Source organism: Cricetulus griseus, assembly GCF_003668045.3.
Source record: "Cricetulus griseus strain 17A/GY chromosome 1 unlocalized genomic scaffold, alternate assembly CriGri-PICRH-1.0 chr1_1, whole genome shotgun sequence".
NCBI lineage: Eukaryota > Metazoa > Chordata > Mammalia > Rodentia > Cricetidae > Cricetulus > Cricetulus griseus.
The window spans coordinates 224,758,438-224,772,118 of NW_023276807.1; the positions used below are offsets into that span (position 1 = coordinate 224,758,438).

General features: G+C 46.9%; 1 protein-coding gene across 5 annotated transcripts in view; it reads left to right on the forward strand.

The window, feature by feature from the left end:
- The window catches only part of Bin3 (bridging integrator 3), a 64,262-nt gene that overhangs the window by 18,162 nt on the left and 32,419 nt on the right, over positions 1-13,681 (forward strand). Inside the window, exon 1 of one of the 5 annotated variants that reach the window (XM_027390233.2) lies at positions 4,878-5,000. The exons of 1 other annotated variant lie outside the window; for it this stretch is intronic. In XM_027390233.2, the coding sequence (XP_027246034.1) occupies positions 4,993-5,000 (8 nt within the window). In that variant the 5' untranslated portion in view covers positions 4,878-4,992. Of the gene's footprint in view, positions 1-4,877; positions 5,001-13,681 lie in introns of those variants that run through there. 3 more of the 5 variants (XM_027390235.2, XM_027390236.2, XM_027390234.2) reach the window with 3 other exon arrangements.

Genomic DNA, 13,681 nt, shown 5'->3' on the forward strand with positions numbered 1-13,681 from the left:
CCCATCCCTGACAAAAGGCCCTCCCCAAAAAGCCCAAAGATGCTCCCCTGGGACAATAGGCCAGAGCAGGAAAATGTGCTGGCCCTCCAGCATCACAGCACCAAGGTAGGGGCAGAAACAACATTCAGGTAAGACCAGCCCAACACAGCACATTCTTTGAGGACAAAGAAGGGAAGATGCTGACACAGAGAATAGGATGTGGGTGCTAGCACTACAGTGAGTCCCAAATTCCAAATTCTTCAGAGCCCCCATTTAGGGACAGTTGTTAGTCTCACTATGTATGGCCTTCATAGCATCCCCACTAGGGTCCCCACCTGAGGAGCCATGTCTTTAATGGTTTACCTCCATTTGCTCTTCCCAGTGTACTCTGGACCTGCCTGGGGAAATAGGCCACCCAGGGCCAGCTTGCATTGGCTTAATGCCCTCTGATAGTTGTGTCCAGTGAGAACCTGGTACCCTGGGGTGGGATCTACCTGGGGGTCTCCCCAGCCCTTCTCCAGCACCACACACCCCAATGCCTGGGCAGTGCATCGTCCAGAGGGGATTGTTTTGCATCCTGATATACTCTCTCTCACACACACTCACTCATCTCTTCCATGGGCCTGTGAGCTAATTGGAGAGAAGGAGGGGGAGGAGGGGGACGCTGCTTGCCTTCCCCGTTATCTGCAGCAATCCTGGGTGACTAATGCTCCCAGTTGGTGAAAAGGCAGTGTAATCAAAACATTTTTTTTTTAGTCCTTAAAGTTAGTCATTCTTCCAAGAGTGGAGGAAAGGGTGGGGGGAGCGCGCAGCAAGAGCCATGAAATGCAAGCGAGAGGTGGAACCAAAGCCATGTGCTCTGGTGGCTCCCTGCAGATCTAAGGTCTGGGGTCCTCCTCCTTCCTTGGGGCCCTAGGCTAAGCTTCCTTCACACTCTTGCTAGCCCTGTCTTTCCTTGACATCTGGATTATGGGCCCCCTGAAGGTCTTCCAGGCTGAGTCAGGAGGTGCCCTTTGGTCTCACCCTGCCAGGTGCTGCCATCTGCTGGTGCCAGCTTTCCAAAGGGCAGGAAGCATACAAGTTAAAGCATTCTTTGTCAGGGCCTGCCTGGTCACGTGCTGTCCCTTCTGAACTGATGCTCCTTCTGGCCCATATGCTGGCTTGAGACCCCACTGCACCTCGACAGAACTAAAGACAGAGATGGCAGGAACTTTGGCAGTCATTAAGGAGAGGTGATGTACTCGAGTGATTAAAAAAAAAATCAGAATCAGAGCTAGGTTGCCCAGGTTGGGATCTCTTCTTCATCACCCCACGGCTGTGCTTCATACCTATATGCATGGCATACAAAATGTGAGAACAGTGACAGTACCACCTACCTTATTGTGTTGTTGTTGCCACATACTTTATAGGGTTGTTGTAAAGATTAAAGATTAATTGCCTAGATTAGTACATGGCACAGCGTGCACAGTTGATTATTAACTATTTGTCAAAATAACAAAATAAGATGGCACACATACCATCTTACCCCCTTTGCTCATTCATGGCAGGCATTACTAATCAATCACAGAATGCCTTCACAAGTGGAAGAGTGAGTCCCCAGATTCCTCAATATAGTATTCTAGATAGCTAATAGGCAGTCTAAATTGATATCCTTGGTTTAGTCTGGCCGCTTCACATTGGACTCAACACCCTTGGCTGCTGCCAAGATAATAGATTGCTCCCTACAAATGAACAGCAAAGCATTGTCAAGGAAATGAAGCCTGTAGGAAGAAACAAGTAACTCTCAACCCACTTGGAGGCAGAACCAAGACCCAGCAGGTGTTTCTAGTCCTGATAGCTGCTTGCTAGCCTAGCTTCAGATACAACACTTCACCACTTCTAAGTAGTCCATGTGGGCTTCCCATCCTCCACAAACTCTTACTTTGACATCTTCCTCTTCTGCCACTCTGACTTGGCATCCCATGTCATTGGGTGTTGGCTTCTCAGGGAACTCTGACTTGGTGGTAACCCCCTAGGCAGGTGCAAAGCTGGAGAGTGCTTCATGCCTGGGTCTTGGTCTGCTTCTGGGACCTCCTTGAGGCTGGCATAGTAAAAGAGTTGGGCCAGCCATAAGCTTCATATGGAAAAGGCTGGGACAAAGCAGGATGTAACATGTCCTGAGACAAGGTTCCATAGAGAGCATTTGTGTATTCTGAGTTAAAGACTCCAGGTAGATATAAATCAGTTCTTCTATAGCTTTGTCCATGAAATAGACCTGTGCTGCCTGACATCTGGGGAAGAAGCAATAATTACAAGGCTTGCAACCAGGGGCATCACCTCTCCACTCTTGGCTTCTACTTATAAGCCCACTCTCCCACTTTTCCCCCTCCTCTGAAGAGGCAGGATCAACCCATATTGTATTGTCCTTTAGAGAAAGGCAAGACACAGGTTCGAATCCTGAAGGCCAAGTTTTCCTCCACAGTGTATGCACAAGTTCCTGTGCACAGCTACCAAGGGTTGAATGCCACTCAAGTCGGCAGAGGGAAGCTTCAAGATGTACAGACAGGAAGAGGCCTGAATGTCCACCCTCAGCCCTGCTTGCTGAGAAGAAAGAAGGCCATGTTAAGTTCAGAGACTTCCAGATAATTTCCAGACAGACCCCCGGGGAAGCCAGCATTATCCCCAGTAACCTAGAAGGTCTTGCTGTTTATGCTAGAACTCCAAGGTGAATGGTAAACAAACAACCCCAGTTAGGCCACAGGCTGAATCCTTTTCTCCCAGAAGATTCATATTTAGCTTCATTCTCAGACATCAATGACTGCTTAGACCTGCTCATTTCTCTGGGCTTGCCTCTCTGTTCAGATCCTGTCTCCTCTCCTATTTCCCAAGAGCCCCTAGAACAGTGGTTCTCAACCTATGGGTCATGACCCCTTCTGTGGGGTGGAGGGGTGGAATGACCCTTTCATAGAGGTCATATACCCTGGGTATCAGATGTTTATATTGCGATTCGTAACAGTAGCAAAATTATAGTTAGTGAAGTAGCAACTAAAATAACTTTGTAGTTGGGCATCACCACACAAGAGGAACTGTATTAAGGGGGCACAGCATTAGGGAAGTTGAGAACCACTGCTCTAGAATCAATGTAACAGTGAACTTGGAAACTGAGGGAGACTTCAGCAGCGTGCTCCATCTACCCCTCCTGTAGATGAGGGGAGTCATGTGACTTTTGTAAAATTGGTCATGATGTCAAAGAGGGAAATAGAGCCCTAGATTTTCCTGGCTCTCTCAGTCCAGATCTCATCCATTCTTATCCTGCAAAATGTGTCTGCTACTCCAACCTACAGTCCCCAAACAGACTTCCCTTGGTGTACAGCAGTGGCCTGGGCTAAAACTTTTGAAAATACTTATCACTATGGGCAATGTCTGAGAGAGGCTGAGTACGCAGAAGGGAGGAAATGGGGCTGAACCATCTATAGGTGCTGGAGCATCAAGAGATTCATAAACACATACTACCCCTCCTATTCATCTCCCCCTGTACAAAAAGCAGCAAGGACCAAGACTTTCCCCACCCAAGCTCTCTGCCTGAGATGCTCTTCAAGAATTCTGGGTCTTCTCTTCAAGACCACTCCTGCACTCATGCTTGCTAATTTCCTGAAAATGGCATGGTGATGGAGCTGATCTGTATGATGCCTTTGGGGACCCCCCCTCCCACTGGGAAGCCCTTTTAAACTCATCTATGAACCATTCTTGTTCCTCCTACCCTGAGGCTCCGTGTCATAGGAATTTGGGACACACTGTATATACTTTTAAGTCCCAAGGGCTTAGCTGCTCCCCACGCTGCACCTGCAACCATTAAGGCCCATTTGAAGAAAGAGAATTCCTAGAGAAGGTCAGGGGGTCGGAGTAAGCATGGCTCTCTCACTGCTCGCTTTTCTCTCTTCTAAAACAGGTACTTGGGCAGAGAAATACAGCTCAGTGCAGAACTCCAGGCAGTTTGTGTAACTCTGAGGTTCTGAATTCTGAGGCCAAAGACAAATCAACTTCTTGCTTAGCAATTATTCTTCTACAGCCCCATGTACAGTTCTAGGGCTCCCTATCAGGCTGCACAGCACCTTTTTCTAGCTCTATCCTGTATCATTGTTGTTGTTGTTACCTCTCTCCAAAAGACAGTAGCTCCAAGAGGGCACAGGGACAAGATCAATACTCCTTTTACAAGGCTGTATCCCCCAGGTTAGCACCGTATTTGGCACATTTTTTTCTTAAACAAAGGAATAGAACTTAGGAACTTTCCTAACGTTGTTGCAGAGTTCTCCACACACCCTCCTCTTTTGTTGTTGTTTGGTGGGTTTTGGAGTATTGTTTTGTCTTGAGACAAAGACTGATTATGAAGCTCAGATGGGCCTTGCATTTGCTATGTACGTAGCCTAGACTAGCCTCGAACTCATGACCCCTCTCTGCCTCAGCCTCCAGAGTGTTATGAATAAAGGTACATTTCATCACACCGGTGCTCTCTGTGTCTTCCCTCATTGAATAACTTCGCAGAATAGTCCATTCTCAAAAGCATCTACTGTGCTTCTATTTGAGCCCCGAGCCGTCTTGGGGAGGGGGGCACACGACCCTCTTGTTACAGGTGATGCATGTGAGAGATGCAATATTTATTTTATAGGTACGAAAGAGTATATAGAGCTAACGCAAGCTTCTCTTCCACTGTGTCTCCTCAAGCTCACTACACGACAGTTTCTGCTTGTGTCTCTGGGTTAGAAACCCCATATCAGAGAAACTGCGATGACTAGCCGGTGAGGGGCTCTATGTAGGCAGCCTCACAGCAGACCAGGGTGCAACAGTACCCTGCAAAGGAAACTCCAACTCGAACAGTAAACAAGGGGTTAACGCTTAGGCCCGCCTCCTTCCCGCCTCTTCCGGGCAGAGGAGGCGGGTCCTACATCACTTCCTGGAGACTGACCGAATCCGGAAGTGATCCTCGAGAACCGACTTTCTGCAGAGGACCCCGACCGCAGGCGTGGGTTTGGGACCATGAGCTGGTGAGTGAGTGAGGCCGGGCGGCGTCGGCTTGGAGCCAGGGGCGACCCGACAGCCCCGCTCCGTAGAGGTTCCGGGAACCTCCTCGATTGCCCTCCCGGAGGCTCCATCTCTCGGCCGGACTCCCGGGAAGGCAGGCTGGATCCCCTAGCCTGGGATCCTCGCATCTGGTCCTGTTGCCTGCTCTCTCTCTCAACTCGCCTTCTCCTTCCAGCTCCTTGGTGTGAGCAGTCTCTCTTCCCTCTTCCCTAGTTTAACCTCGTTTAGTTGGAGTCAGTATCTTCCTTCGCTCCCGTGAGCGTCTCTCCACCGCGACTGTCAGCTCCAGAGCTGTGTCCCTCACTGAGGCTATCTAGGCACAGTTCTCTGATCCAAAAAATAAATAAAATAAAATAAAATAAAATCCCATCAGCTTTCAGACAACTGAAATAGTACCACCCTAACAATCCTCAAAAGACAAAATTCTTTTTAAGAATTTAAAAGTTGATTCTCACATGGATGGGGCCAGAATCACACGACGGACGCCCCTTTAATGTGTGATTGTACTGTTTGAATCTTTCCAGGGTTACGACCCACTTGCCGGGCCTCCGAAACAGACATAGTTCGCTTAAACTTTATGGGGATCATCAAACCAAGGAGCTTAGAGTTAGAGTGTCACAGCTGCAAGTGGTGAGGAGCTCGCGGTGGATACTTCCCAACGTTTGTGGTTAACTTGCAGAAGGTTCTCTTTTCCCAAAAGCCTTATTTGTTACTCTAGGGTTTTTTTTTTATTGTTCACAGGAAAAAAAGCTATGGATTTTCTGTCTTCCTAGGGCTCTTTAAAGGCTGTCTGTGTCAAAGACTTTATCATTAGACCCAAGAGCCTGTGTGTTCACAGTACTCCGTCCGTCTCACAAACTCCAACTACTTATAATGCATTTGTATGAATAAATTGGCGCGCAGAGAAGTACGAGATGCATCAGCCCTCTTTAGAGCCCAAGGGCCATTAATGTAGAGGCCATATTTGCCCAGAGCCTAGACTGTTATGCAAAATAAGTGCATGATAATCAGCCATGAATGGATGAAATTAGCTAGTCACCCTCTGGGAAGGCTTTCATGCTTGGCCACCAGTGGAGACCAAGCTTTGGCCACAAGCAGCTTATGTCAGTCAATGTCAAGGATAGCTCTGTAATGTACTGTGTAAACCATTTCTGCCCCTTCATCCACCTGCTTCTCAGACTTCCATTAATTAGTGGACAAATGTCACACAGCTGGAGAAGCAGTGAAGGGACACCCCCCTGCAACACTCCAATAAACCCCAGCAGGAGCTGCTCATTTCCCCCTCAACCTCTAATTCCAAGAAGCCAACAGAGGGCTGGAACCCCCAAAATCTAACTTTCCCATCTTGTTATAGCCTGGCGGGTCAGGTAGCACTTCTGCAATTCCCTTTCCTAAAGGAATTGTTTCTCCGAAGCCTCAGTCTGGGCCCCTCCCCAGCCATCTTGTTTTGTGCACCTTGAATCTTTGATTCTCTCTTGCTTAATTTCTTTCCTGAAGCAGAAAGCAGAAAGTACATGTGCTTTTGTTGTTGTTGTTGTTGTTTAGCCTGGCATTTATAGAGAGAATAGGGCAGAGACTGCTAGCAGCATAGATTCTCTGGATGGATGAGCTGATGCAAGTTGTCTTCACCTGTCTTTCAGAATGTTTTTTTCTGAAAATACAAAAAAAAAAAAAAAACAGTATCCTGTTTCCTGAGTTCCATTAGGTTGGAGAGAATTGTAACTGGCAGCAACTGAGGTTTTCATGAACTAATTTACTAGTACAGGCACATCTTAGTACCTCCTCCGATTGAGGGTCACCACCAAAAGGGTGGCTTTGTCCCTGGAAGCTGAGATTCTTTTCTCTTCCTGTGTAGAGGGCTTCTACGTCATCTCTTGCGTGGACCCTGACCCTGTCTCCCAGAGAGGGGACCAACACCAGCGCCTGGGCACACAATCGCACTCAGTTCCTAGCTCAATGGCTGGCAAAGGAACGAGGGTTGGGTCCTTCTGATTCACTCCTAGCGTGGTTTTCCTGCTCCCAGAATGAATCCATCCATTCATCTGAGATTGGAATTTTCACTAGGGGAAGAGACTAGAGTGACGTAGAGCCATCATGGGAGGCTGATGCCCAAGGTCAAGTTCACCAAGTACATGGACTATGCCAAGCATCGTTAAATAAGGCCTAAGGCTACAGTGGCCCATGGTACCCAAAGGGTATCCATTGTTCTGGGCTAGGCTGTACTTTCAAAATGTCACAGTGAGAAATGCCCAATATTGATGCCCTTTGCACACTGTGGACTTTGCGTGAAGAGTAAGAGGCCTTTGTTTTCTACTTCCTGTGTTCAGGCAGCCTGCCTACCCCCTGTTTATTTAGTGAGTACCTGCACTACCACCCACCCACCCACCCATTAGCCTACCAGTAAGGCTTATAACCAGTGATCTGTCCTAGTAAGAAGAAAGCATTGGATATTTGCCTCTCAGAGCACTAATTCACTTCTTGGCCCCGAATCAAATGCTGCCCCGACTTCTTTCCCACCCCTGCCCCACCAGTCTCTGCATAAGTGTGCTCAGTATGGTATGCAGACAAAATTAAGTACAATTAAGAATAGTTGCCAGGAGGACTGGAGAGATGGATCAGAGGTTACAAGCACTGACTGCTCTTCCAGAGGTCCTGAGTTCAATCCCCAGCACTCACATGATGGCTCACAACCATGAGATCTGCCCTCTTCTTGGCTGCAGGGACACATGCAGACAGAACACTGTACACACAAATAAATAAATAAATAAATAAATAAATAAATAAATAAATCTTAAAAAAAAAAAAGAAAGAAAGAAAAGAGTAGTTGCCAGGCATGGTGGCACATGCCTTTAATCCAAGCACTAGGGAAGCAGAGGCAAGTGGATCTTTGTGAGTTTGAGGCCAGCCTGGTCTGCATTGTAAGTTCCAGGCCAACCAGGGATATGCAGTGAGACCCTGTATCCAAAACAAATTAAGAACAGTGGCTGTAACCAAGCTGTCTCCAGGAGTTGTAGCTTTCCCTGAATCCACATACCAGGGTAATCTGAGGTTTAAATGATGAGAGGGGAGGGATGCTGAAGGTGTCTAGTCATTTGAGAAGGAAGGAAATTAAAAGCATAAAGGTAAGTTGGACTAGGAAGTTGAGTGCTGTGTTCAAGTCCAGGTTTCATGGCTCACAGGGTCTTTCCGGGTCCTGTCTACACCCTCTGTAACGTGGTGTAGATAATCCCAGAAGATGCTCTGCCGCAGGAGTCTGCTGGTAAGCATGAAGGCTGTGTGCAGAGACAACGGCTCCTTCCTCTTAGATTTTGCTGTTCCTCAAACTCAGTCCACGGTGTGTCTGGAAAGTGAGCAGCTGATGCTACCTCCACAGGCAGAGTAGAGGGTCTGGGAAGTTAGATGTCAGTAAGTGCCTCTTCCTCTAAGACCCTTTTCAGTTCTGGTGAGTTTATGGAGCTGTATAGTGTGATACACACAGATGGTACTCAGCCAATATGTGTTGAGTAAATGCTGGTAAACACTGACAATACACAAAGGTGCTAAATGTTGAGGGACATTTGGAAGGCTGTAAGAGTCAGCACTTTCCTTTGCTAAGTGCCTGGAAAGTCCTAGAGAGCACATGTCAGGATGATGTCAGGATCGATTCCAAGCTGATCTTAACTGAACTTTGACCTAGCGAGTGCCTGCTGTTTCCATGGGGACCTGAGAACAAGATCCAGGTGACAAGAAGAGTATGGGAAAGGTGATTGTCAAGGGTACATGGGGAGTATTTGGTAGGGACAGTCAGTAGGGAGGCCGATGCAGTAAATAGTGGTTGGGCAGAGGCTTCTCTGGTGGGAATTGGCACTCTAGTTGGGAGTCACATTTTGTACTCCTGTCAATGCCCTGCTGAGGAATTGAAATTGAGCCTGGCCTTTGGAAAATTGAAGGCTTTTAAGCAGGGAGGTAGTATAGCAAAAGCAATGATTTGAATTATTGTGGCTATGGCCTGCAGGGTAGCTCAGAAAGGAGAAAGAAAGAAACCATGAAAGCCTTCTTGTATGATATCTTCCCAATAGTTTTGTCACAATTTACAGTTAGAAATACGTGTGTGTGTGTGTGTGTGTGTGTGTGTGTGTGTGTGTGTGTGAGAGAGAGAGAGAGAGAGAGAGAGAGAGAGAGAGAGACAGACAGACAGACAGACAGACAGACAGACAGAGACAGAGACAGAGAGAGAGTGTATTGGCCAGAGGTCAGTCTCGTATGTTGTTTCTCAGTTGTCCCTCCACCTTGTTTTTTTGAGACAAAGTCTCACTGGCCTGGCAGCCACTGATAAAGCCAGGCTGACTGAGAAGCAAGCCTCGGGGTTTCACCTCCACCTGTCTCCATGACACTGCATTCCAAGCACTGGTCACCTTACCTGGCATTTTACGTGTGTGCTGGGATTTAAGCTCAGGTCCTCATGCTTTCAAGGCAAGCACTTAATCAACTGGGCCATCTCCTGCACCCTAGAAATACCTTTGACCTCTCTCTTTCTCTCTCTCTCTCTCTCTCTCTCTCTCTCTCTCTCTCTCTCTCTCACACACACACACACACACACACACACATACATGTACATTCATTCACAATTAAAGTTTCATACAGTATATGTGAGCGCACTCTATATATATAGCATCTTTTTTTTTTTTTTTGGTTTGTTTGCTTTGTTTTGTTTCTTTTGTGGTTTTTCGAAACAGAATTTCTCTGTGTATCTTTGGAGCCTATCCTGGAACTGGTTCTGTAGACCAGGCTGGCCTTAATTAAACTCAGAGAGCCACCTTCCTCTGTCTCCCGAGTGCTGGGATTAAAGGCTTGTGCCACCACTGCCCAGCCTTCTTTTTCATGCTTTAAAGAATGTGTCATCTCCATTGATTTCTGTGGCTCCTTTATAATATATATATATATATATATATAATATATATATGAATATATATAATATATATGATAATATATATGAATATATGTATCATAAATATACATATATACATATATATATATAATATATATATATATATATATATATGAGTGTGTGTGTGTGTATGAAACAATGTGTCATGGTTTAAATTGATCTATCTATGTGCCCTGGATTAGAAACCTAGCACCCCCAAAAGAAATTTGATAGGTATTTTGCATGGATTTCAGTTTGAAAACTGACTTTGCAGGAATATGGCCATAAATATTCAGACTATAAACTAGCACTTCTGACTTCAGCAACCTAAATATAGGTGTTTATTTGACTGGTTTTGCTTGGTTATAAGACCTTAACTAAAAATAAAATTCCTAAAGGGAGGGTGGGGTAGGGATGTAATTCAGTGGTAGAGCATTTGTCAAAGACTCTAGGTTCAGTCTCCAATACCAAAAAGGAGACAGAGACAGAGGGAGGAGGGGGAAAGAGAAGAGAGGAAAAGTACAGCAGGGGAGCTGGAAAAAAAAAAAACATCACTGTCACTTTCCACAAATGGGAGCCTATAGAAATTTTGAGCCTTGCCAGATTCCAGCAAACAGATTACATCAACAGTGCCATCTCACAGCCATCAGAGGGGCAAAAGGTATCCGAAGGTGAGGAGTAGTGGGAACTCACTGGGTTGTTGGGGGCTCAAGGGGTAAATTGGATGCTGTGGTACCTGGTACAATGGGAGGAGCCACAGTAGCCTGGACCCCAGGCGAAACACATGCCAGAAGCCAGTTTTGTCACTATAAAGGACCAGCCACTATAATATATGTACATAGTGAAGTGACATGTTAAATGAGCCGGGTAGCCAGGTGTAGTGGGACACACATGTAATCCCAGCACTTGGAATACTGAGGCAGGAACACTGAGTTTGAGGCCACCCTGGGCTACAGATTGAGAGCGAGGTATAGGTTTCTATATGAACATGGATGGTCTCAGAAGTATACTGCAGGGTGTAAAAGCTGACATCTCAATGGCATTTGCTACTTATGTAAAGTTTAGACCAAGAAAAAGATACTAGGTTTTGCTTTTGGACACATGTAGTGGAAATGTGAGAAAGAAAGTAAGAAATCCTGGATTCAGAATGGTGACTCTTCTAGAGTAACAAAAAGGACAGCAATGAGGCGGGCTCTTTGGGACCCGCCCTTTCCCTCCCTTGTGTCTAGTCAATTAGAATGAGAAGAGATGATGGCCTGTCTGTCAAACACTGTAAGTTTCTTAGACAGTCATCACCAAATACCTTGAATCTTCTGTCTTCTCTTTTCCTGGCCTTTAAGCACCTCTAGACCGCTAGCACAAATCTCCTCCCTGTTTAGGGAGGACTCCCACCCCCGCCCCCCCCCACACACACAGGGTTGTAAGCTGAAGGATAACTTGGCCCTGCTTTTGGTACAGTCTGCTACAGGACAGCTGCTTGCCTCAAGAACAACACACAATTTTAAGTTTTCTAACCCCCTCCTCAGTGTTTTTATTTCTGTGTGCAGCCCTCCTTCTAGGCCTCCGTTTGCACCTCATCACAGTAGCACTGCCACCCCCCTTACAGCAAATCTCTCCACATGTCAGGAGCTGTCTCAAGCATTAAAAATCCTTCACTCCCCCAGACTGATAGCTGGGAAACCAGCATGGGACTGATCCAGACCCCAGGGACATGGGTGTCAGTGAGGAGACCTCAGAAATCTATGGGACCAGCTGTAGTAGTTCAGTACTTATCCCTAGCATAGGTGTGGACTTTGGGAGCCCATTCCACATAGAGGAATACTGCCTGAGCCAAGACACACAGGGGAGGGCCTAGGCCCTATCCCAAAGGATATGATAGACTCTGATGACCCCCCCCACTATGGAAGGCCTCACCATCCCTGGGGAGCAAAAAGGATATGGGATAGGTAGGGTTTTAGTTGGGGGGGGTGGGAGGGGAGGAGGGGAGGGAGTAGGAACTGGGATTGACATGTAAAACAATCTTGTTTCTAATTCAAATTAAAAAAAAAAAAAAGATGGAAAAAATCCTTAGCTCCCTCAGCAGCCCTGGAGGATAAGTAGATGCTTGCCCTATTTTATAGGTAAGGAAACTGAGAAAGTTGAGGTAACTTGTGTGAATGTCACAGCTGATGAGCACAGCCAAAATTTGAACCCCAGGCCTCCTCCAGTGCTGCTCCTGTGAAATACAGAGTAGAGTGCTTCATGTGAATCGCTGTATCAGAAGCACCTAGAATCTGACCATAATAGATGCTTAATAAACATTCACTTTGGGGCTGGAGAGATGGCTCAGAGGTTAAGAGCACCGCCTGCTCTTCCAAAGGTCCTGAGTTCAATTCCCAGCAACCACATAGTGGCTCACAACCATCCGTTATGAGATCTTGTGCCCTCTTCTGATGTGCAGATATACACGGAAGCAGAATGTTATATACATAATAAATAAATAAAATCTTTTAAAAAATAAAAATAAACGCTCACTTTAACCAGTGGGCGTCCTTGTTTACATGACCTAACACCATGTGATTCATTCTGTCTCCTCTTCAGAGGGCAGCCTGGGAGCATCGGGAAGGAGGGATCACAGCTGAGCCCGTGGATTGTCCTGGTCCCACATACAAGTCAGCCAAGTCAAAGAGTCATGGTTTTTATCTTTAATTGTGCACATGCCCTCTTCAAATGAATAGCAGGTCAGGGGTCCTGTTCCCTGTTCTCTAGTCTGGGATGCAGCTGATTCATGTCATGCTTGACATGAACCAAGGGAGGAGGTTGTGGTCATAGGCCCTGAGGTGGAGAAGTTTAGTCCAGGTTGTTACCCTCTAAGGGTGTCTGTCCTGCCCTTTCTCAGACTGACCTTTTTCTGGCCTTCAGCATAGGAACTAGAAAAGATAGATCCATTGAGCGCCTGTCCCAACAGTGCCACACGAATTGATAAGCCCTGCCTGGCCCTGCCCCAGGCCCTGGTCCTCTGCTTTTCTGAGTGTTAAGGTGGCAGTAGCCTGGTGGGTCTCAAACCAAAGCAGACAGGACTCCAGACACAGCCTCTGAAGGATGGGGGCAGGGCTGGGGCCTGAAGAAGCTGCTGCCTCACGCCCACCTTCCTCTCTCTTACTGAGACAGTGACTCAGGCCCAGACCACTCCCTGGGGAGCCAGGGTTTCAGCCACTATCAACCACCGCCCACTCTTGCTCAGCCCTCCTTTCTTCTCACCCCCACCCCCAGCTCTGTGTGTCTGTGTGTCTCTTGCCCAGCTGGACATCAAAAGGTACATAATGGGGGAGCCTGAATCATTCTGGGGATTCACTCCACCACCAGGCCTAGATTTCCATTTACTAGCAACAAATTTTGGAAGGCCAGGTGAAGCCACGAGAGTGTATGGAGGTTTGAACTCCCGGCTGTTGCATATAATGAGCACAGAGGATGCTCCCAAGAAGGCAGGAATTGAGTGATGTGCTGGGGTGACCCAGGGGATCCCCACCCAACCACCATCTGGGTCAGCCTGTTGTCTCTGCCCCTGCAGTAGAGGCGGGTGAGGAAACAAAAGATTGAGAAACCTAACAAATGGAGAATGCAAAAGAGCTGTTTTGTAAATAGATGTTACACAAGAGCAGGAACTTTTTTGGAAGGTTCCACTGAGACAGAATTAGCCAACTGGCATCGTGCTACTAATAGAGATATTTACTGTTTGAAAGAAGTATATTTGTAGCT